We start from the raw sequence: 26,081 nt of genomic DNA, 5'->3' as shown, positions 1-26,081 counted from the left end.
AATATTTAGCGCAGGCGTTGAAGCTCATAATGATCTCGCTGCACTTTTGAAGATATTCTCGAACATTCCCCGGCCTGCTTCCCGAGTGATGCGTTCACTGTCTTTCATCTCCTTTGTGCCGCATAATGACCCCTTTTCTCAGCATCAGAAATCTCTCTCTTTACATTCATCCCACCAGCATCATTACCCATAATGCACCATTGCATTAGGAAAATACGCTGACCCTTTGAAACTGGAATCATTTCGTTCTCTTACGATTTCCACTTGAATCGCAGTGAGATTTTGATTTCAACACATTTGATTTGCTAAATGTAACAGTTAATATAAAAGAAACTCCACCTGGACGTTATACAGTTATAGTTATACAATTTGTTTCAAACAAATATAAAGCAGCAGAAGGAGAAACACACATAGCCTACACACTGGCGCTAATAACTCAACAGACACCCGACAAGAACACTTCTTTCGGCTCCACATTTCCATAAAGATATTCCCTTTCATAATGCCGATATCTAATATTTTCCAGCTCATATTTCTTTCCACCTCATTGCTCTCAAGTCTCTCCTGTAGTAACGTGAACATATTATTATGCCTCTCTTATTGGGATAGCAGATATAAAACACAATGCTTTTTAAAAGATGTGCTCATAGGTTACATGTTTCAGTATTTACTGTCGTGCTTAGTTTACGTGTGGAAACATTTATTTCCCCCCCCACAAGGTGACGGCAGCAGAGTCTTCCTTTATCCATTTCAACTAAATGTATGTTCTTGCCAAAAGCTATAATTTCTCCAGCAATTCAAATGTTGAATAAGGACGTGTCAGAGCTTCGGAGGGAAGATGCAGAAACAAAATAAAGCCAAATTGATTCTTTTAGATTTCTTCCACAACACCACTAACCTCCTTACGTTACAATTCCTCTGTTTCTGAGATATTTTACACACAGATCTGTTGAACTGGGATCCAACTTATTCTCAGTATATTGCATTTAAAATCAGCCGTCCTCTCTGTCCCATTGTCAAAAACATTGTGGTTGACTTGGTGGTGTGTAAAGGCGAAGAAACCACTGTGTGACACTGAAATCAAGATTGTAGTCAAGTATTTAAGGATGATTGTATATCCTCTTGTATTCATAAGGCCCTTGCTCTCATCACCAACATGACTGTTGACTGTGCTCGTGCATGTGTTAGAAGTATTAGAACATGCTCAGGCTGTCAAACCTAATCTGGCTTGTGATGTATTAAGGTTCATAGCATTAGAAAACTACACAGAGATGCATTGTAATCTGTTTGCAGCGGCGATGAGGTGCCACAGATAATCCTGTTTTTGACACCCTATGCACCCGACGAATGTTAATGACGCTCATTTATGCAGCATGCATTGTATTGTAAGAAATTCAATATGCAGAGAGTGATATTTCCCATCTTTAATCAGTCCAGTTAGTCCCAACAGACCTTCACACCATCCCAGTCCTTTCCACCCAAAATGATAAAGAAATCAGAGAAAACCAGGAACAAACAAATCTTGGACAGTGACAGCTTTTCTGCAAAATTTGGCATATGTATATATTGCATTATTACAGTTTTACAAACAAATGTACAACAAATACATCATAAATAGACTCTTATTGTGAGACAGTGAGGAGTCAGCTTGCGTGGGGGTTTTTATTTTTTCTTCGTCTTTTTCCTTTGTGCCCGTACGCAGAGGTATGAGCCGTGACTTCCCTTTACGAGGAGTACTCGTACTCCTCTGCACTGCGGCGGCCGAAATCCATCCACCCCAAGTAATCCCTGTCTGCTATCCGGTGGTTGGCACTCAGTCCGTTGCCTCTACTGTTTGCCGAGGAGTTTCTACGCACAGAACCTGGGAGGAGAAGTGGAGAGGATGAGGAGGGGTGGAGTTGGTAGAAAGAGTGGGTGGAGGAGAAACAGAGCAGGAGGGAAATTAGTATTGGTCAGAGTTAGTGGAGCGTGAGAGCCGCTAAGAACTTCACCGGGTCGTGGCCCTACTTTCAGTTTGTTTCTGCGCAGTTAGTTCAATAACAGAATGAATGTGACTTTTCTTAATCTGTGAGACAGAATTTTAATAACTAAAACATTATGATTCTGTTATATCTGGTGAAATGTGGCAGGGTTTTGGGTGAGACTGGACATAAAGTGATGCTCTCACAAACCAAGCAGTTAGTAGTCATTATGCAATCAAATGTATTCACAGTGACTGATGCTTTTAATATCAAAAATGTCATCACTTTTACAACTTGTTTGCTCCTTAAAGGGCAGTTTAGCAGTCAGTGGAGCTCATTACCAAATTCAACAATTTGGTGTTTATGCCTTCCAGAGAGAAAACTTTGGTTTCTGAGACTAATTGGGTTTTTAGATGTTTTGATTTTGTGATTTTGTATTTCTTTGCTGTGAAGCTGGTTTGCTTTAGGACATCTTAATATTCTGTTTCTCAATATGTCTCTCTCTCATCCACACACATGCACCAACAGCTGGACTATAGGGTGACAGCATACTATGACCCTCTCTTCCTTTGTGTGTCCATGCATTATTAATGTGTTCGAGTGTAATAAGTACGTGTCCATTCCCCTTGAAAGGATCATCGCACCCTCATTTCTTCTTCTTCTTCTTCTTCTTCTTCCCCACACACTGCGACCTCCATTCTTGTAAAACATCTCCGAATCCTCCACTTTTTTATTCAATGTGAAGCAGGAAGGCTATCCGTTTGGTAATCAATAGAGCGCTCACAGAGATGCTGTTTTCACTCCACCCACATACTCCTACGTATCACACATACACACACACACACACACACACACACACACACACACACACACACACACACACACACACGCACACGTACATAAACACAGTGTTTCAGATCCCTGGTGTGCTGAGACGATTGGCTGCAGAAGGCTCGACAACGACACCTCCTACACCGAAGCATGCAAGTGAACAGCGAGTACACGAACACAAACACCCACAAACACACACGCACGATTCAACGGGGGGGGGGGAAGAAATGCACACATTCCCTTAAGGTATCACATATTAAATTCGATGTGACCTTTTAGACTTCTCTGTCTGCTTGAACAGTTTCTGAGCCTGTTATTTTTGTACTGAATAATATGCAACAGAAATGAAACTGTGGCTGAAGGACGCAGAAAACTTTTCTGCAGAGCATTTAGAGTTCTCTAAGCTCTTTCACAATGTGTGTTAAAGTGTCAGGGTGCAGGGATCGTTCCACAAAGAGACGTGGACACACGAGAAGTCTTGACAGTGAGTATAAGTGTGTGTGTTGTGTTCCGTCAGTCGGTCCTGTGACACGACCAGAGAAACACAAGGAACTACGACCGGACAGCTGGACTATAGGGTGACAACATACTATGACCCTCTCTTCCTTTGTGTGTCCATGCATTATTAATGTGTTTGGTTTGCTTTCTTGGCATTGAAGTTTAAAAAAAGAGCCACTTGGAGTCACTCGGGTAGAAACAAAGTGTAATAAAATGGCATGAGGAGAATGGCCGGAAGGATGCGTACACTAATACGCGCTCTTTCAAACCACAAAAGCTTTTCAGAGCCACTAATTCGTTTGACAACGCCGGCTGTGTGTTGATTCCAGTAATTAGCAGGACCAAGGGGAGGAGAAATGCAGGGAGAAGCACTTGTCTCTGAAAATGAAACAATTTTGCAAACATTGTTGTTGCCAGATGTTTTAACACATGCAAACTAATAATCCAGATACACACACATTCACACGTGCATCCTCACACACCTTTCCTGGAGGAGATGAGTCTTGCCAGCAGCTCGCCGAGGTTGGCTCGGGAGTCTGCGTCGTCCTCCGCCAGAGGAAGAGCTTTCAGCTGGGGGGCAGAGCGGCTGTGTTGGAGGTGGGGCTCTCCCAAGGTGTGGGTGTCAGCCTCAAGGAGAGCTACTCAACACAAGGACACGCACAAGAGCAGATGTAAGATATGGAAACTCATTATTTGAATAAAAGTGCTTGTCTTTTGAGAAACGTGTACCTTCAGACGCAGCGGACATGGAGCGGTGGCCCTCGTCTAGGGGCTGGGAGGAGAAGGGGAGCCCCAAACAGCTCGTACATAAGACTGCCAGCACGACACACACACACAGCCCTGCAGTCATCTAAAGCACAGAGAGAGATGGAGAGACAAGCAGAAAGTTGGAATGTATGATGCAGTCCAGTCTGGGGTTACAGCAGGCGTCCCCTGACTCAACAGTCGTCTTCCACACTAAGAAACTACAACTGAGACCATCTGCCAGACAACTGCACCGAACAGGAGAGAAACAGCACATTCACACTTTCATCCAGCGGCTCAGCACGCAGCACACTGTGGATCTTGATATCTTGAGCGCAATTTCAGCAGGTCAAAGCAACGCAGAAATAATCTTCCACTTTGCTTTCGGGGGAAATATCCCTGGAAATAAATCCATGAAATAAAATTCAAGAAAATAAAAGCATCTCAATTATTTTTCAATCTAAAGATAAATAATTTTAGGACAAAACATTCCAAATGTGATGTTATTAAATATTGCTTTTACTTATTAAAAGATTCAAGGCAAAGAATTGTAATAAAATGTATATATTCTGTTACATTTCTTTGATAAGCAATATATAAAGTGGTTGTCTTACCTTGAGAAAAGAGGTTCAGCAAGTCAGAGTGTGTGAGAGTGAGGAGAGCACTTCTCTGTTGAGTGGGAAGGATGCCCCTTTTATACTCCGCGCTCAGCACCCTGTGTGTGTGTGTGTGCGTGTGTGTGTGTGTGCGTGTGTGTGTGTGTGTGTTGCCTCAGCGTACATCCTGTGTATCCATCGGTGTAGTTGCGAGCCTAATGTGAGTGTATTTGCTACGACCTCACCAATACAACAGCGTGCTTCAGTTTTATTGTCTGTTTGCTAATCATAAAAGTCAGGAGCTGCCTGGTGGACGTGCACTAACAATGTGTTATGAGTGTGTTTAATAGAGTGTTTCAGTGTGTTGTGCACATAACAGTGAATCATCTGGATCAAAGTATAGCTTGAAACTAATGTAGAAATATTGAAAAGTTCCTTATTCTACTGGAAATATGTGTATTTTTATTCAGTATACTGATAGAATGATCCACTGCTGTCTTGAGAAGCGTGTGTGTGTGTGTGTGTGTGTGTGTGTGTGTGTGTGTGTGTGTGTGTGTGTGTGTGTGGTCAGGCATGTGTAGGTGTGTGTATTTGTACACACCCACGCATGTATTAGATGTCAGTGGATGTTCACACTTAAGAAGTGGGCGGAAGCAGAAAGAATCTTCAGTTTCGTTGATTTAACAGGTGACTGAGCTCGAATTGAGACACATCCAGCAAACCCCCACTGCCTCCCCCCCACTGCCTCCCCCCACTGCCTCCACCCCACTGCTTCCCCCCTCTCTCCCCTCCCCCCTCCCTCTAAGCACATAGGATTAACCAGGCTCATCGATCATGCAATTGTGGTAAAGCAGTCAGCCTGAGTCAATAGCTAATGATCAGCTGTCGTGAGTTAATGTTTTTATTAATGAAGCAGACAGCCTGCTGTTGCATGACAGGATCAGGATCTCCATCGCGGCTCCGGAGCTGTTTGTACCTCCTGAGATAATGTGGACAAGAACATGTAGCACGAGCGAGGCTGTTAACTAAGGCGAACATCCACCGGGGGAATCACAGAGGAGGAACACAGACATCCTTTTATTGCTGGAGTCTAAGTAGGAGCGATAAATGAGTGACAGTGTGAAGCTGAGCTTACTGAACACACACACACACACACACACACACACACACACACACACACACACACACACACTGTGAGCGCTACTCAGAAGTAACTCTCCAGGATGTTCATTTAAATATGAATCAAGTGCTCATTTGCTGTCAAATAAATAAAGAATATGCAATTACATCTTTGAAGAGTCTCGGTTATAATATGTAACTGTTCCCTCAACATTTGACTTGAGCTGCTGCAGTGCAGACAAACGACCTGTTTAAAAGCACAATCCAAGTGTGAAGAAAAGGCTTACCCGTACTACCGAAAGTGAAAGGAAATGATGTGAAAGACAAACTCACAGAGAGCTATCCCTTGACTCTGAGGTTGCCCTCAGCTTCACAGAGCTTTGTAGCGTCTTTCAGCTCATTGTTTTGGTTTTCCGCACACATCTTTACTGTTTCTGTTCACTCCCTCCGCTCTCACCGACCTCCAGGCAGTCGCTTTTAGCAAAATCGCTCCGATAAACTAAATGTGCACTATCTACCCAAGATATCTCCCTCAGGAGCAGATCACCTCCGGCTGAAAGTTGCGACGTTGCTGTCTGAACTTTGGGCCACAACTCCTAGCTGTCAGTCAGGAGCGATGAGTCTCTCTCGATCACATCAGCCCACTCGGACTTACTTTCACATTCATGGTTTTTGCTTCAGCCTGTCTTTCTCGCTCGCTGAAGACGCTTTTCTCCAGGCACCATCAGAAGGCATGAGTGTAGGAGGTGAGGCCACGGACGTTCAAATTAGAATTAATGAACCATGTGGTGTGGGAGGCCTGCATGTGTGTGAAATGTGTGTGTTTGTGAGTTTTATACTAGATATATACTTTTTTTAGTGTGTGTGTGTGTGTGTGTGTGTGTGTGTGTGTGTGTGTGTGTGTGTGTGTGTGTGTTTGAGATATTAATTCAGTGCAGCCTCAAGGCAACCTGTTGAGTGCATGAAACACACATCTGGACGGATATCTTGAGTTTCAATACTTGAAGCGTCTAATTAGTGACAGTGAGAGACTCCTTGCCGAGAGCGTTCGCTACAGCTTTATATACAGTTAGTAAAATACACGCGCTAAATAATGCATAAATGTCTATTAATGTCTCAGTGGCGCTCGGCAGACACACTTAGGCCAGTCTCAGTGGGCCGTTCAGCCCACACGGTAGATCTCGCAGCCCCTTCGTATATTCTCTACGACCTGATGGTTGTACCTGCTGAACTGTCGATTATATCTTCCTCGTGTGAGCCGTGGTGGGATGTCGCAGTGCCTCAAATTGAAGCTCAGCAGGAGCCTCATGTCCTCAGGAACATTGCACACTGTTCAGACATCTGTTAGTTTCTATAAGAATATCTGTGCGTGTGTGTGTGTGTGTGTGTGTGCGTGTGATCATAAATAATTACATGTAATAGTAAAGATAGTCGAGTCACGGTTTGCACATCTCAAGGCTGTCATTTTAAAACATAAAAATGAAGCTATTTTACCACATTGATCCACATTTTAGATTAAATATATAAAATACAATCCAGATGTTGCAGCTGTTGGCAGGTGTTACACTGTTGGATACACTGTTTTAAATGTGTGTGTGTGCAAGATATATTAAGGTAGGTAACCATAGCAACAGTTAACTCTCGAGGAACACAGACTTAAAGTGACGACTAACTTTTTGATTTTTCTAATGGTGAAGGAATGAGCCGCCCTACTCTGCCTCTGATTGGCTAACCCTGCTGTTCTTACCCGAAACCTAACCAATCCTCATGCCTAAACGTCGCCAACCCATCCAACAAAGACAACAAGTGTTCCGGAGCAGAGCGGGTCATGCCTTCGCCAGGAGGGAAGGAGCCCGGGGAGATCCATAACAAGGTCTAATAAGCAGCCATGTGCTTCTGTTTGTTGCATGGAGAGTGTTCTTTCTGAGCAATGTGCATTCACCAGCAAGAACTTTAAACTCTATCAAACTATTGCATTATGAGTTCCTATATGCAGAACACACACATATATATGTGTGTGTCACATATCTTCCCATCAGGCCCGGCCGCTGTCATGAACCCTCTCCATGTGAAGTGTCACATGGAAGTGTACACACTTGTACATGAATGTGGCAGTACGTTCTTCCTCTTCATTTCAAGCACACACACACTCTGGTTATTGATGAGAGCCAACATGTGGACGGTGCTGGTTGGTGTGTGTGTGTGTGTGGATACAGAGGGGGTCCAGCAGCACTTGAGTCCTTGAAAGTCGGATCTTCAGGGGAGCGAGGAGCTCCAGATACGTCTTTACACACAATGGGTCAAAAAATATGCAACAACACATCCGTTGCAAACTTGCTGCACGGCTGGAAATATATAAAACAAAACTGATTACATGGTATCTTTATGCAGATTCCTTTTCAGTAGCTCCTCATCTTTCCTTTCTTCTCATCTTTGCATTCAAATCTGAACATCAAAATCATTTTAATATGAATTAAGTTATTAAAACAAAAGTTTTGTTCATTCAAAAAGGAAAAAGTAACTCTTCTGGCACAGAGTGAACCTTTAATCAGTTGGCTTTTTCAGAGTTAAATTCTAAAAACATAGACACTGTTAATGCGTGATTAAAGAAACCACACGTACCACCACAAGCAGCCTCGTCCGAGCACTCTGGACCTTCTCTTTTCAGAGATTTGTTTCTTGCTTCACTTCCACACCTGGAGCTTTTCCATTTTTCTTTGGCGGCCTGCAGGCGACTTCTCTGCAGCGTGTGAATGAATTTCCCAGGAGATGGAGCAGCAGTATGGACAGGACGGGAAGACCTATCACACTGTGTGCTTCACATCAATTGTTCCGACACCCGGGGTGATGAGACCGAACTTCGCCTCGCTCCGGCAATGGGCCCATTCTGATGGAGATGTTCACATTAATTTTCATGCGCACGTGGCTCAAATCCTATTCTCAAGGTTTTTTCGCCATTGTATTCCTCTCGTCTCGTGTCACAGACGTACAAATGTACAAAAGATATAAATGCTGTAATAGAGCAGCTATTTCATTTCCCTCCTCCCTCGTGTGTCAATTAACTGAAAGAAGTTAAATTGACCTTCTAAACAAAATCAAGGTCAACGTGTTACAAGAAGAAGACGAGAGAAAAGAGGAAAAATAAGATTTTGAGGCGAGCGAGCGGATTAGGAGAGTGATGTGTTTGACTGGAGGAGGAGAGGTGGGAGGGAGTCAGCGTGCTGGGTCTTTGTGATAACTTAGTAATTAACAGCAAGCCAGAAACTTTAGCTCTATAGACTCAAAGGGTCCTGGAACAGTCAATACTATCGATCAGCGTTAATGAAAACATTGCTGCAGCCAGGAAGCTCCTGGAAGTTATTCTCCTCTTTCTCATCTCATGACGTATTATTTTTATTATAACAAATCTATTGGAGGTTTTACATGTTTTGTGCTCAGCAGGGAGCTACGAAAGTGTTTACATTATCAGACGAATGGCTTAAGAATCCACGAGTGCAGTGATCCCCAACCATCGGTACCGGTCCGTGGGTCATTTGGTACCGGACCGCACAGAAAGAATGAATAAAAAAATTAATTATTTTGAAAGAGATTTTATTTTGAAAAATCACCGGATACATCCGTCTGTGCCTCGTGACACATGTCAAGACCATAGGTCAAGACGCTCGTCTCAGTCACGTGATACTTTACTTCAGCCAGGTTCTCGCTAACTGCTCCTGCATGTCGTGATCTCCTCATGACCTATCTATAAATTATTAATATGTCATTGTATAACAGCAACAATCTGTGTATATAGAAAAGTGTGTGTATCATGGGACATAACCCGGATGTAGGAAGCATTGTCTGGTTCTTAATACTACAAACCATTATTTTAGGTGAAGATCAGCTCTCAGAGAAACTAGCTGATCAATCCCTCTTTGACGCCGAAGCTATGGCCGCTGTTTGAAATAAAATACATCTATATTCCAATTATGGGCTCAGAGAGAGAAGCAGCATCTATCAGGAAGCTATTCCCTGCACATCCAAAGTGTCCCCATAATACATAATATTCTTAGCTGATCTGTTAAAGCACGTTATTGTGCACAATCACCCAGTGCACACGTGTGTGTTTGTCCGAGTGTATGTGTACAGGTTGCATTGAAAGTGTGCAGATATATTCCATCCAATTAAGTTGATGAGGGTTCATTAAATCATGGCACATTTCAAAAGTTTGTGCAATTAAAAAAGCTCTTGATGAAGAGGCGGCGTGAGACACAAAAAAGTGACATTCTTGCAGAAGAAGAAAATGAGAGAAACAGCCAAAGATCTCCAACATGAACAACGTTTATGTGACACACCAGCATGAGGTATAATGACGTTAATCCTCTCTCCTCTGCACTGGCACTTGTTGCCTGGGAAATGCCGTCACCTGCATGTTTATGCACAGGCATACATGGATGGAGAGGATGGAGAGGCTGGAGAGGCTGGTAATCGTTGCTCCACTGCCTTGTTGTCTGTAGGAAAGCCATCCGTGTGCGTTCTCTGGCTCTGCTTGGTCTCGGTGCTGAATTATAAATGATGCTGCGGTGTGTCGGTGATGACAGACGAGAGTGGATATAGGTTACTCCCATCGTGCAAACACAGGTCTCACGCAGGGAAAAGATATCTGTGATGACTTCACTGCCAAACTTTTACTTAGAAACCATCACAAGGGCTGTGTCACATGTGCAGCATTGTGGGAGTTTTTTATCCTCCTCGTGACGTTCCTCTGATTCTCCGAGAAAACTTGAATGCAGCTCCATAACTTTACGTTACGGCACAAATCCATTCGGGCAAAAATAAAATCGTTAAATATTAAACATAATTATGTTGACCTTTGACCTATGCGGGAGGAAATGCTTATTTTTTTCATGTGTGGAGGTCATGAACTCAGCGTGTTCACATCACGCGTGTTTCTGGAGTGTTTACTGCGGTTTGTTTGTCCGGGTGAAAACAACATTATTTAAACTCAGACGGAGCCGAATAACGACATCAGGATGCTCAACATGTTTGTTTTCAACACAACTGGTTACATGTGGAAATGAAATCTGAGCCATCAACGACAAACAACCCAAAATATGATATTAACACCTGATGCCTGACCGCTCTGCAGGAGAGCTTTACACAACACAATGAACCAAATCATCATCATATGATCTTATTATTATTATTATTACTCTTTTAAAAATGTATTCTTTTTTACATTTCAGAGGTGTGTATTGTACTTGTCATTTCATTTCAGTCGTTTTTCATGCAAAAAATGTTTCCAGCTTCTCAAATGTGAGGATTTTACTTTTAATACTTTGAGTATATATTCTTAATTATACTTACATACTCTTACTTAACATTTTAAATGCAGGAATCTTTACTTGTAAGTATTTTAACGGTGTTGTATTAGTACTTTTACTTAAGTAAAGGATCTGAATACTTGTTTCATCAACGCTCTTCTAATGTAGGAGATATACTGTTGAATGGCTGATTAGATAGGAGCTGATGGCAACGAGGACCAGGTGTGTGCAGGTGGAGGCAGACACACCCATGCTTCATACACACAGAGGGCACAGAAGGAGAAAGACAACAATACATGTGCTAAGGTACGGCTCTGGCATGTTTACAACCTGTTTGGTCAGATTTGTAGTGCAGTTTATGGACTAATGTGCAAAAAATGTCGATTATGCCAATTAAAACAAGTATTCTTTTACAAATATGAAGAACAGAGACCATACATTTCGCCAAAATCCATCGTTCCCAATTTCACTACAGGGACTATTGCCACTCACTGCCAAAATGTACAGCTTAGCAGGTTGTTATTCTGACTGAACTGTGTGTAGGTAGAAAACAAACTGAAGTCTTTACTGTCTCCGGTTCTGACAGGAGAAAACACTTGATGGTGTGATGCTGCAGATCGCCGCCTGTGACCGCTCCGCCATGTAAGTGTTGCTCTGCATCACAGTGTTTTCCTGACAGCTTTGCAGAATTTAAATGAGCGACAGACAGTCTACGGATCCTGACGAGTTGTTTTTCTGTGTCTCGCACCACGTTAGTGAATAAATTAGTGTTGAGTCCTCATTTAATTTGACTTTTTCTACTCTCTTTATATTGCTGTCTTGGCTTCCCATTACCATACATTTCTAAACACTTGTTAAACGCTGAAGACAGCAGGGGATTCAATGATTTCCAAACACACACACTCCTCTCTCCTCCCCCTCTCCCTCCCACTGGATGTATAATTCATTAGGCGTTAGTGGACTTTGGCAGCCATTGGCGCTGTGAGAGTTCAGAGCTGCAATGTGACACGAATTTGGCAATCACTAGAAGAAATGTGTCCAAGTGGACTCCACAGGAAGACATGCACTGTCCAGAGAGGGAGAGAGAGAGAGAGAGAGAGTTGGTGTGCGCTGGTGAGGGAGATTACAGGTGTCAGTGATGCTGCTGCTGATGGGAAATCATCAATTAGCGTGTGTAACCAGCACCGATTCAGCCTATTACTGTAAATCCAAAAGGTTTCTCTGGGTGGTGGTGAGAGCGAACACTCTTTAAACCTTCAGGGTTTCTGTTTAATGTCATCCCGGCTCGATTTGCAACCCTGTCTCCTACAAAAGTTCCCATACGAACTCAACTGCATTCTCAATCTCCGTCTTCTGAGTCTGGTGTTTGACCACCTGTTCACTTCCACCTCCTCCCGACGGGACAAATGTTGTATGTTTCCCTCTAAATGTAATTTACAATGCACTTTAGTTGTATAGAGACGTTATTTTTAGGGGGCCAGGCTGCTATTTGAGGTTGCAAAGTCTGGGTTAGGGTTAACCCTAACCCTAACAGTTTGACACCTGAAGCTGGTAGATGTTCAATCCTGCGCACAGAGATGCTTCAAGGTTGTAATGGCTCCATGTACGATAAGAATAAGAAAGAGTTAAGTTAGTGGTGGCATTATCAGGGGAGCCGTTGCTGCCACTTTCACGTCACCGTCCTCAGCCGGTTTGCACATTTGTCATGAAAGTGACAAATTTCTATTTTTCTAAAACGATATGATGTTGAGATTGTTTTGTCCACCACTGTTTCCAACGTCCAGAACTTTTCCCCGCTGGGAACTTGACACCCTGAAATCCCTGACCTTTTTAAGTCTACAAATGTGTATTTTGTTTTGTTTTTATACCTGTTATAATAAATAGAAGAAGTGGGTAGGTTAGTCTGAGCTGTTATATCCACCTCAGTCAGCCCTCAATTTCTCTGACCAGATGTGGACCTCTGTTGAGCTGCTGTTTTCAAGGATCTCATAGCAGAGAGCGAATCTGAATTATTTTATTTTTAACATTCTTGCTTCTTTTTTTTTTGCCAAGGTATTATGATGAGTTCACATTTAGCCATGTGCTAAATGTCCATTCGTTTTGAAGGTTATCTGGCCATTAAATGGCTGTTATCACTTGTTTTGTCCACCTTTATATTGCTTCAGAAGAACTGCACCTGCAGTTGGGGAGAAGGTGCAAATCTAACGTTATGAAAGAGTCGCAGTTTCATTAGGTTTAAGGAAAAAGAGCATGTTTTGGGTTAAAATAGGTACAATTACGTTTGTTCATAACGTTACGTTAATTCCGTACGTTGGGGAACTTTGCTTACGTTGGCTACGTCAGTGGAAGTATCTCAAGCGTTTTAGTTTCATACGGGACACAAACGGTAGGGGAAACACTGATACCGCTTTTAGTACTCGGAGACATGATACACTTAAAACACTTAAAAGTTCCTGTCTGTGTTACGGTGCTTATTACATGTTCCATCTCCAGAGCTTTACAACACAGCGCTTCCTGGTGTATGATGCAGTGATACACCGTCAGCTCACCTGCACAGTTCTCCCGCTGCATCTTCTCCCGCATCCTGCACTAATCCGCTCTTTTCATCACATCGCAGGCTGTCTGTCGTCGGTCCCGTCAGTTTGTCCCGGGGCAATTTGTCCCGGGGCAGTTTCATTTCATTCACACATTTAGATACTTCCTCAAATATGTATTTTCCCGTGGTTGTGCCATGCGTTTATTTAATTACCAAAACCCACGGGCCAGTTATGCCAGAGCACCTGTTCAATGTGAAAAGTGAGTTGTGAATATTAAATAAACACATTTAGGGGGGGGGGGGGGGGCACAGATAATGGTAGGGGAAACACTGATAGTACTCAGAGATGTGATATACTTAAAACTCAATTTTATTAAATATATGGCTCTCAAGGAAATACATTTAAAAATATTTGGCTTTTATGGCTCTCCCAGCCAAAAAGGTTCCCGACCCCTGGCTTAGAGGATTAGGATTTAGTCAGGTGACTTCATAGGCAGTTGTCCTCAAATCGTATTAATTTATTATTGGTAACTTTACTCTCAATATATATCAAATATGACAAGCTAAGCTGCTCTGCATTGACTAAAAGACTGGAATTAAATAATAGGAAATGCACCAATTAGTTTACCTATACACAATTATTAGCAAACATACACACATTTATTTCCAGGAATACGTAATTACAGAATTATAGACTCAGCTAAGGCCCAACCTGGAAGTTTTTGATTGGGAAACACAATGATATTGTTGAGATGGTGCAGGTCTGGGAATGAGACACTTAACGATCGTAATCAGAGTTGACATGAAGGAATTAGTCACAGAGCCACACAGAAATCCAGATAGTCATTTATGCACACACACACGCACGCACGCACGCACATACGCACACACACACGCACACGCACTGACAGGTACATCAGGCTCCTATCTTATTGCATATGGATGTGCACAGCCTCAGGCGCTACTGAAATACAGTATGCATGGTATGCTTGTGTGTTTCTAAAAATCATAATGAATATTTCATATTTGGCATGCCTTGTCTGGATAAGCAGATGGTACTTCTTCTGCCTGTCTCCCGTGCACCTGGACCCAGTTCTCGTATTAGCATTTAAGAATGTCTCGTCCCTCTCTCCCTCTCTCTCTCCCTCCCTCTCTCTCTCTTTATCCTTTCTCTGTCTAAACTACGGTATGTACTCACTTTCCAGGAAACATATGATTAGTTTGGTTTGACAACACACGATCAGCTGCTCAATTTCTGCCCACATTTTGTTTATTGTCAATCTCAAGTGGGATCTGTGCTAAAACAAAAAAAGGAAATTAACTGTATGCTGCACTTTGTCACTTTGAAAAACACCTGTTGAAGCCAGTTTGATGCGCAGCCTGCAACAGAAGGTTAATATTTGTAAACCTGACTAAATTAACAGAGCTGTTTTTCACCTTAGGATATATCGTATTATTCTGTCTATAAAGCAAAGCTGGCAACCACCCTAAACTGAAGTGTAGCTGATTCACAAGGCTATAAAATAAAGGAAAACTTCATTCTAACCTTGTCAAATGTAACTTTTAACCTTTAAAGGGCCTACGAAATGATATTTCACCAGTGTTATTGGCCTTGGTATATGATAGAGGTTGCATATCTATTGTGAAATGTGCCATATATATATTTTTAATATTGATGTATTCGTAATAAATCCCGATCATACCGCATAAAAATGACTTCCGCTAACAACAATCGATCGCTACGCCGGGAGCATCCCCTTCGGCAATGTTCGGGCGATGACGTCACAAGTAGAATACAGCCGCCGCCAGTGTTCGTCTGCGTTGAAGCCGCTGCCCGTGTTCGTCTGCGTTGAAGCGTCCAGCAAAGACTGCTGTCAATTATTACGAGAAAGAACGGACAACAATCGATCGCCAAGGATAATTGTGAAGCTATGGGTTGCATGGGAATGTGCAACACACACACACATACATATTATATATAATGCTTGATTATAAAACATATTTTTTGCAGAGTGTTACTGAACTCTTGACCGAGACTCTACGCTTTGTGCCAAGACAATGTTGATGAGGAACCTTTGGAAGTCCCAGATCCACTCAGCAGTCGGTGGAAGAACCAAACAAGAGGGATGCTGTTGTGCTGTATAGAAGCAGATTCAATCACTGAACTGACATTGTGTTTTGTTATTGACTCTAATAAAGTGCTGGATACTTGAACAAAGTAACTTCCTCATTACGTGGCTGATCACCTGCTTGTTGTCTGTCCCTCTTCAAATACCTTTGATAGGCTGTCTGCAACACCCAAACATCCAGACACTTTGATTTGAATCCTGGGTGATCTGTTATGCAGGTTGTTTGCACCATGTCCCTCATGTTCATTGAGTTCCTCCATGACATCCTTTTCTTGGCAGCAGCTCTTCAATTGCTTCCATAATTGTACAGTTCTCACATGTACACATAAATGTACAAAAGAAGAGTGGTAAGGACATGTACACAATATGCAATATCCAGAAAAAGGCCAATATTAACGTCATCTTAATGTCATACTATTTATATGCCTGTGTATATACCTGTCTGTGTTCTGTTGCCGCACAGGATCTCCGCCAATCCAGGATCACCGTCACCATCATCCGCATGTTCGCTCCCATCTGTGTCTCCATTTTGAATACTGTGTCTCGAGCTGCTCTGTTTCCACCACGTTAAACTCGCCCGCATGATCTAAATCCACGACACCAGCATCCTCTTCAATAAACTCCTCTTCTTGAAGGTGCAACGAGTCTATTGACGACTCACTGTCACTCGATTCTGAGTCCGACATCGCCACGTCTGCCGTGCTGTCTGTGTATACTGGTGCACTGTGTTCTACTTGTGACGTCAGAACACGGCGTCGGGTGTTTCCGGTAGCGGCAATGTAAACATCGATCGACATACTAAATCGTGATTTATTAAATACTGCGATAATTGTGTCATAAATAACACATCATTTTACACCACAAATAGCATTTACTATCATCAGTAGAAATTCATGTTTATCATTTCGTAGGCCCTTTAACTAAAAGGTCAAAAGTAAGAAAGCCATTCCAAAGCCTCCATTTGTGTTTTAAAGTGGATGCAGGGTGGCTGTTAATGGAAATATATTCTTGTGCACAGTCACCATTATCCATTCCACGGGCATCCCATTAGTCAACCATGTGGTCCTCAGGATGCCAAAATGGAAAGAAAAAGCAACCTGAATCTACAGAGAATCCCACAGAGATGAAGCCAAACGCGAGAGGCTGCGCTAAAGCTTGACAGACGATCTCAGAAGAGCCAAGCCGCCCATCTCCCAGATGGCTCCATCTAAATGCAGTTAGGGGGTGTACGCACAAAATTCCTTGAAGAACTAATGAAGCTTGTTTTGCTGCAAGAAAACCTTTTTGAAAGAGATGATTTTAAGGTCTGTGGAAGAGTGTAAGACAATTTGGTTGAATTGAAAATGAAATTAGTCTACAACCTCCCTTTTTATGCTCAAATTTGTATTGACTCTTGTTTTGATGTTACATATTTTACTTGTGCTGCTGATTTTTTGTTTTTGTAAAGTGTAGCCTACAGCTGAAACAAGTAGTGTTTTGTGTGATTGTTGGTTGGACAAATCTTGCAGTTTTCAGTTACTGTTGGCTCTGCAAACTTGTAATGGCCCTTTTTCATTATGGACTAAACATGGAATACAAGTCTAAGAATCTGCAGCCATGCTCGCAGCTCTGTGAGGCTCCGTTGAACTCACAAATAACGGTGACCTTGAGCTAAATGGTAACGTCAGCATGTGTTTAGCAGTTATACGTTCATACCAGAGACGGTATAGAAAGGAGAGGGCACACTAAGACACACACACACTATTTCCTGAATCTGTTTCACGTGAGTTTCACGTGAGTTTCACTTTAAGAGAACTGGATACAGCGTTGGAGGCGGTGTTCATTCCTATGAAAGTTTTTCGGTGGTGCATAAAGCCAAAATGGCTCGACTTTTGAGTATAAAATTACTCGGATCTTCCGGCATTCTTCCTCAAGTATTTTCGGGCCTCATGTCATCCAATAACTGTTTCTCAATTCAGGGACTGCAGCTTTCGGAGGACGCATTTGTAGACCGATTACGTCACAGCGGCTGTGACGGGGATGTCCCATTTCGGCGACTCCTTCAAATGCGGCCTTCTTTTCCCGGATTTGGAGGATACATCTGATGGATCCTTCACGGCCTTAGGTATCCCCCTCAGGTAAGCTATATAGCTTAACCGTTAGCATTAAGCTAGCTGCTAGGAGCTGCTGTACGATGCAGCTTGGCAAGTTAGCCTTTGAAAGTAGAACTTCTAAGACCTTAACTTTCAAACCTAAGAGTTTTAAATGTTGATTTATATTTTACATAGATTGTGGAGATTGTATAGATCATTTATACTTCATATTACCTGCTTGGTTTTCTGACAGTTGAATATCACTTAAAAAATCGTTCGGATTGATTATACATATTTTATTATTTATGATATGTGTACTTATTTTGCAACTTAATCTCTTTTGTTTAGTGGTGTATAGCTAAACTTGTTATAACATTTAGTTTTGTCTATCAACTCCAATATGAGAAGTGAACGTGAGCACAGATTACTTCCGATTCTTTGGCCTCTAAGTCACCAAAGTGAATATTGGACCCAAACCTCACGAGATCTGGCAACACAGAGTCTAAATATGTGTATGTATATATGTGTGTACATACAAGTATGTTTGCTAATAACTAAAACTAAAATCTTAATCATTTAACTCCGAACGTGTCGTCGGTGACACGTTGCACAAGGGAAACTTTGAATTACCGTAATTACGTCAGGGTTTGAAAGAATTTAAATGGTTTCTGAAAGCTGAGACTCTGCGCTTTACAGCATATATATGTATGTATATTCATTACCGTAACTTCACTTACGGCTCTCCCGGAAGCCCGCGAAACAGCGCCTTTGTTTTGAGCGAATACACACCCAGCGCTGGAGAAACACAGACAACACAACAGAAAAATAGAGCCGGAAAACAGCGGATTTAATTAAAATCAAAAGCAAGACGGTATGTAAATCAACACTTGTATTGCGTGGTGACTTGTTTAGAACAGTGTACCAAGTCTGTAAGGTTGTACTAGGTGTGTAATTGTACTTGTCTTCTTCAAGTAGCCTGCGTCCTAGCAGAGGCTGTGGGCAGGCTGGAGCTGGAGATGAGGAGGTGTCACCAGAGATCACATTCAGGCCTGTAGAGAGAGCTGTGGGGATGCTGGATGATCTGGTGATGCTGTCAGAGACAGAAGCCCCTCACCACATCATCAAAGATGGCAGACTGAGGCAGAAGCCGATGATGGAGTCCCTCAACCACCCCAGGTGTCCAACCCCCTCTCGATATGGGAAACCCACCACCAAGTGACATTTACTCTTTGATGCTGCAGTTTTCAAACTCCTCTGTAAATACACAAACAAGAATGCAGCCAAAAACCTGGAGAGAGGGAGAAAGTTAATCTGGACTTTTTATAGTCAAAATAAGCCAAAAAGTCCAGACGGACATTTTGAGGCTTTTTAGGCTTAGGTGTTAGAGGGTTAAGGGGTGAGGGAATTTATCCGAATATACTACAAACGACATACTTAAAGTAAATTAAAAGCTGCTCTTCAACCATTTGCATGAGCTGTATGATTTTGGTCTCATTCAAAAGATAACTCTCTTATTGTTCTTGCAAAACAGTGAAGAATCACTCCAAGTGCTTCTGGCACTGAGTAATAGTGATCTGAATATACTGAATTTGAAGAAAATACACTCCGCCTGAAGTTTGTTGTTGAAAAAGATTCCTGAAGATGGGTATAGCTGGTAGTCATGAGCTGGAAAACACAATATAAACATAGCACCAAGTGTTATCAAGTTCAGGTTAAATATTCAGAACAAAGGCACAAAAACTGAACTTATTAGACAGGTTTGTCTAAGAGTAACACCAGGCGTTCACAAACTGTGCATTTGGAGATATATTTATTGATAAAAAGGTCATAAATAACTATTATATACCCAATATTCCCTGTCACTAGTAATGACACAAAGTAAGTGAAGTACAAAAACATTTTTTGTAATATTTCTGTGTTTCTTTTGTATTTTGATTATAATAAACACAACTATGAACAATTTAATAATATTTGTTAAAAAGTCACAGTTGAGTTTTCCCAGCATGCTCTTTGCTTTGACCCATTCAGTTGAATTATATCTCAGTAATGGACCTCCAAACGTCTCGCAGAGAGAGTTAGTTGTGTCACACCCTCAATTACACGTTTTTAAATATAATTTTACTGTCAATAATTCATGAAATTCATTTTATACAAACCTTTGTTTTATTAATCATGGGTGTTTCAGTGTAAATTGGATCATTAATTCTTCTGGGGAGAATAAAAAACCTTATCAAATATGTATCAACATTGACCCTAACTTCCTATTTCATGTTAACATAAGTCGCAGAATTCATATAGAGGACATTGCAGTCACAATCAAGTCCTCCTTGGTTGAAGCATTGAAGCAATTGTGTGTCTAAAAAGGGATCACTTATCTAACAGCACAATGAACTCAGTACATCCTCGCAGCACCTTCGGGATGCTTCTAAAAAACCTTCAATAATGAGAAAACTTCTCAATGTTCAACAATCCTCATTATCAGTCCATGTAGGACAAGGTGGAGGGAATTGACACTTAAGACCAAACTCAATCAGCGACTTCTGTCTGAGGGGCTGTTAATTAGAAAGGAGACGATAACATCTCTCCGCCTGTTGCCGTGTCCACCCCTCCATCCCACCTTGTTGTTTTGTTCTTCTTCTCCTCTACTGTTTGTCAGAGGCAGCAGCCGCTTGAAAACACTAACGAATCAAAGAACTGTGACTTCTTGTGAATTGAAAGAGGATCAACAGCACAGTCCCTAATATGTGTGTGTGCCTGGTGCACAGGTGGAGCTGTTGATCAGTGTTTTTGTTTTTCGTGTTCTGCCAGCACGATCACATGGTTGACATTTCTGCCAATGGCAGAGTGTGGCGATGCATAGCAACAGTTGGCGGGAAGCAATGCGCCAAGAAAAGGTAGCCGTGCTTGGATAAGAGAGGAGAAGAAGAAGACGTCAAAGTGATGTAAACAAGCTGCACAAATCTTTACGCTAACAACTGATGGCGTGTAACGCAGAAGGTGTGGGGGGGCCTCTCACCGACTACACCTTGTTTCCATCTTTTAGCCATCTCTGTGCAATTTCCGTGTCAACGTTTTGCATTTTTTACTTTTACCCTGGACGATTTCCTTGCCGGAGAAGTTAGCGTAGTGACACTGATCATTAGTGTCTTCACTGATTAAAGATTTAACACTGTGTGTGTTCGTGTGTGTAGTAACACACATCCCCCTCCATAACAGGATCTTTAAAAATGTACCACATTTCCCCCGGCGGCATCACATCGCTTGTCCTCATTGCTGACAGCGAGGACAGCAGAGAAGCTTCTAATCTCTCAATCCCCCCCATCCTGCACGCAGCCACCGTCGCCACATGTCAAAAATAAAGCAGCCTTGAGACAAAATCACAACAGCACAACATATGGTAGCTGCTGCTGCTGCAGGGGTGTGATGGAGTAGTCCAAGCATAGTGGAGGGTTATCACTTTGCTACAGTTGCATTGTGGGATCTTGCAGTTAAAATGTGGGTTCTCCTCCCCCCACCCCCCCACAGTTATTATCCAACATCAAAGGGATCTCCAGCTCTGAATAATCACCATGATAATGAAGTGTAGCTGAAAGTCTTTCCCTGTCACTCTCTCTTTATGTATGTATGCCTGCAGATCGTAATGGTGACGTATGATTATGAAGTCTCTCTGGTCTTTGTTAGAGTTTTTATACGTTTTTAGAAAAGGGAATAAAGAAAGAGGAAATGAGTGGGGGGACAAAGATGAGCGAGACATTAGAAACTATAACACAGCATGAGAATACAGGTAGAGCTGATTAACTGTGAGCACATTTAATACAGAACAACTGGAGTTATTTGTTTTATTATGTTAAGAAGTGTAATGTCAGTGGTGTGTATTTATAGCTGCAGCTTGAACTGATGATCACAGAGAGATGAAGAGGAAAAGAAAACATAAGGAACTGCCTTCACCGTAATGAAAGAAATACAATTTAAAAGCTATAAACTGCCTTGTTTTCTGTTTTCTGTTTACTCCGCGTAGTTTTCCCGGAGACATAAAATGTAATAAAAAAAGAAGAAACTGAAACCATTTGGATGTTGACGTCTGTGATGCGGCTGCTCGTCTGGGTCATTTAAACGTGATCAGTAGGAGAAGGATCAGAGAAACAACACAGTGTTTGTTAAACTCGTACATTTTTAATGCCCATCGCTTCAATATTTAATAGGCCGGGAGGCTTCACAGATATTGTGGCGTCAGCTGGCAGATGTTGGCTCTACAAGTCTGGGGGAAAATCTCTCAGCTTAGAAGGTTATGTCTCAATTTGAGAAAAGTGCATTTAGTTTCTTCCTCTACGAGGAGAGAATAGAGACTTGGGAGAATAATATAAAAAGAAGAGAGCAGGGTTTTGTTATTGTGATGTTCCTGTTCTCTTGCTGCCCTGATAATGTGTTTTAACTTGGATTAAATGATTGTTTGACACCTGCTTTAAACATATTTTCACTTTATCAAGTTAAAATAGGCAAATAGTAACTTATTTACGCATTAAGCAAAAGCACTTAAAGTTTGGCGTCTGTGTCTAATTCTCCTTTTAGCTTTGTCTCCGCTAAATATCTGGCTCTTTAGCGGCTCAATGCATTCATCTGCTGTTTAGTATAGGGCTGGAGTTAAGATAGTAAAACTAGTGCAGACTTTAGACGGTCACAGTCTGAGTCATTCGGAGTCTGTTGGAAAATGTCAGCAAACCTCTAAAAGAAAAGATTTTCAATGTGTTTCAGTGTAATTTCAGGTGTTCTTTTCCTAAAAATTAAAAAGTTGCACAGTAAAATAACAGTCACAGTGAGGGGTAACTCTGACAAACATTTATTTATTTCATTTATGAGAATTTAACATTTGGTCACAATATCATTTGAGCTGACTTTATTTGTACAGTGAAACTACTTGTACTACAACAACTACTACTTTGTACTAGAATTTAATTTGAATGCAGTTTTATCCACTTAGATATCCCACACAAACGCATGTACAAAAGGATAATGCAGCACTTAATACCCAATGATTCACCCGTTTAATTGAATAGGTGGTGTGCCACTTAATGGCTCAGTGATCCGTTGTGCCAACAGCACCGTGTTTGCTGTACTCGATTGATATTGACGAAATCATTGTCCTCGCAGAAGCAACGACGCCGTTCCAGCCTCTTATCTCGCTATCAGATGACTTTTAAATGTTGTGCACACATCATTCAGCTCCATGTGCCGTTTGTCTGCGGCGTGAAGGATACTCCAAACTCGCCCACGTGTTCCCTGCCGATCATTAACAAATCAACACGTGACGGATACTTTTAGACTTTCTCAAAAAGAAGTAAATGAAAGACACGGTATAAGATTTTCATTGTACAATAACTCTCACACAATTATCTTTATTACTGTCAGTTACAATGACCATTTAAGGAAAGACAACAGAATATAACTATAATGTTATATAGTTGACATGTTAGCGTGTTGACGTGTTGAATTAACGACTTAATGAGAAATAAAATCAGCTTTAAAATAATGCTCTGTGATTAAAAATGAACAAATACTGTGTGTACCTTTAACTAACACACACACACACACACACACACACACACACACACACACACACACACACACACACTAATAAGAAGTTGTTTTGGGTTGCCAGGTACTTATCGGCCCAAATATCTCAACAACTAGCGGTCATGATTATTATTTTCTTTATCTTTACCATTTGAGATCCCCAGAAGATGAAGCTCTTTGACTTGTCGTAACTTAAACCAATCAGAGCTTTGGAAATAAAGAAAGCGTTTGCATCCCAACATGAAACACGCTTTGATGCTCTTCACTGCTGGGTCTTCTGCTGTCGTCTGCTATCGTCAGAGCCAAAGAAAATCCTTTTGTTCAAACAGAAAACTCTGAATGAGTGGGAGATGAGAAAGACGGGACAGAGGAGGACGGAGACGCAGGAAAGATGGAGGGGGGAGGGGGGGGTGCAAGAGAGAGCATAGTGATGCAAAGTATGTTGCAAGAGTTTGATCTCTGTTCGAGTGATGACCTGTGTGTGCGCTGACCTTTTCACACTGTGACAACGTGTTTGTGTGTTTTTTTCCAGCTCCCCCTGGGTGTTTCTATTTAACACACAGTTGTGAGAAACAAGAGCAACAGAGACGAACAGAAAATGCAGAATGAATAAATAAGATTATCATATTGACAGCAGCACACATATTTACGCTCCACTGACTTCGGGGATGTGCACGTAACAAACACGAGGAGTTAGGGAATGACAAATTGGCTGGTTAGACGATAAAATAACACAGACAGAGGACATTAAAGAAACCCTCTGGAGACACTTCAGGTAAGACAAATAGCCAAACAAAAGCAATAAATTAAAAGGTGCATATTTATACATTTATATAGACATGTGTGTTTCTCCATGAACAAGGTGTTGGAGAAATTAACTGGGGCAGAGGTGTTTTCTTATCTTCAAATATATGAAGCCCCAAAACTAAATATCTTCATAACACTACACCAGCCAGTGCAGGAAATGTTAGTCAGAGACACGTGATATAAGATCAAGAGATAACGTCTGTAGCCGGATGTATAATAAGAACTACATACAATAGGCCAACCGAACCGTTGAACGTTTTACAAATGTAAAAATTCCATGTTGGATGATATACAAATCAACAATGGCGTCTAAAGCGAACAACAACAACTCCGACTTCTTCAAAGTATGTTGACTCTCTGGAGTCCTCTGCAAAGGCAAGATTCAGAGGAAAAAGTCCAAATGTGCGGCCGTGACCCGTACACGCTAAAGCCTTCGGATTATATTGAGGATTTAGATTCATTACCGCCGATTGAATATCCGGATATTGTGAACTACCTTGTGCTACAAACGTCGTGGGCAACCAACGCACAAATGAAGGCATACAAGAGCTTAGATGCTTATAATGTCTTTGTTTCTGGCTGGGTTGGTAGTCTTCTTACCAAACCACTGAAAGATGACAGGGTGCTCGTCCATGCCCGTGTAAATCACTCTCAAAGAGCTCGAGATACACCGCTCAAGCCGTGGTTTGTGAGTGAGAAGAGCGGCAATGTTATCCTCGCTAACGTAAACATAGCTTTAGCATGAGCTCTTACCAGATATAAAGTGGACGCCACACACACGGGTGAATTATGTTGCTAAACCAGTTTACGGCGTTCGGTAGACAGCAATTCATCCCTCTTTTGTGGATCGTTGTTGATGATTTTAGGAAATCTAAATAACTGTTTCTCTGGGTCACGAGTAGCGTTATTACCACAATTATACACTGCGCACACGATTGGCATTTTCTTTCAATCTTAGACGTTTAGATACAAAGAAAATTACGAATCGTTGCAGCAACTCACACATGAACGGCCGCCATCTTGGTTGTATATACCATCCAACATGGCTGACTTCTGGGTTGGGAAATAAGCGTGACGTGCACACGATCTATACCCAGAATTCAAGTTTAAGTTAAGTTCCTGGAGAGGAAACATCCTTTCTTCGCTGTCTTTTATTAGAATTCACTGTTGAACTTCTCTCTCCCTCACTTCTCCCTCTGTGGTTATTTCTCTCTCTCTCAGCGTGCGCACGCATGAAAGAACTCAAACGTGTGGACAGGAGGGGGCTTCATCTGTGCAGGAGCCACGATGATCCACAGTCGCTCTCATTCTGCCGGGAGGATGTATGGACGGGTAATTTGCGCCAGCACACACGGCGCCCAGAACAGAGCAGAGGTCAACGAGCTCTTACATGGCTCCATCTTGCATCTGTCGCTTTGTATGGAAATCAGTCCTCTGACTAGTGTAATGGCTTGGTCAGGTGTGTGTGTGTGTGTGTGTGTGTGTGTGTGTGTGTGTGTGTGTGTGTGTGTGTGTGTGTGTGTGTGTGTGTGTGTGTCTAATAAACGTCTCTGATGCATGATGACTAGGGAGAGTAGTGGTCAGCGTAGATGAAACTTGAGGTTACAAGGCCGTGGTGCGTCTGCGATCCTATCACTGGCTTATGTTCCCCTCTCATTATTCACATTCAATCACATTCTGCCTGACGACGCCGCTGTTGTGGGGCTGCCGTGACTCACTGACGGGAGGGGAGGAGGATAAAGATCCGAGTTGTTTGTGGAAGAAATTAATCAGAGGGCATCAGGTAAATCAATGGCTGTAAGGAACCACGTGTGCAACACAGTGTCATCCGGCCCGTCTTCCTTTAAAGAGGTTCACCGAAAAAACTCAGCGTGTCACCTCGATCTGCATCATGTTTGTGAGTTTAGGCATGCC

At 42.1% G+C, this 26,081-nt stretch overlaps 1 protein-coding gene and 1 long non-coding RNA gene across 2 annotated transcripts; one reads left to right on the top strand and one right to left on the bottom strand.

Annotated features, from left to right (window-relative positions):
- Positions 1-1,407: 1,407 nt before the first annotated feature.
- Positions 1,408-4,793, bottom strand: LOC115015647 (cholecystokinin-like). Its single transcript, XM_029443137.1, has 4 exons — positions 4,649-4,793; positions 4,020-4,140; positions 3,773-3,928; positions 1,408-1,861 (listed from the first exon to the last, which is right to left on the bottom strand). Exons 2-4 carry the CDS (start codon positions 4,138-4,140, stop codon positions 1,725-1,727), a joined length of 414 nt encoding a protein of 137 aa, XP_029298997.1. The 5' UTR covers positions 4,649-4,793; the 3' UTR covers positions 1,408-1,724.
- Positions 4,794-11,261: 6,468 nt separating this feature from the next.
- Positions 11,262-21,838, top strand: LOC115016098 (uncharacterized). Its single transcript, XR_003833061.1, has 4 exons — positions 11,262-11,358; positions 11,639-11,694; positions 17,676-17,834; positions 21,672-21,838. It is a non-coding gene; the product is annotated as an uncharacterized LOC115016098 (long non-coding RNA).
- The last annotated feature ends 4,243 nt before the right edge of the window (positions 21,839-26,081 follow it).

This window comes from Cottoperca gobio, chromosome 11 (assembly GCF_900634415.1).
Source record: "Cottoperca gobio chromosome 11, fCotGob3.1, whole genome shotgun sequence".
Taxonomy (NCBI): domain Eukaryota; kingdom Metazoa; phylum Chordata; class Actinopteri; order Perciformes; family Bovichtidae; genus Cottoperca; species Cottoperca gobio.
This window is presented reverse-complemented; position numbering and strand designations above follow the sequence as displayed.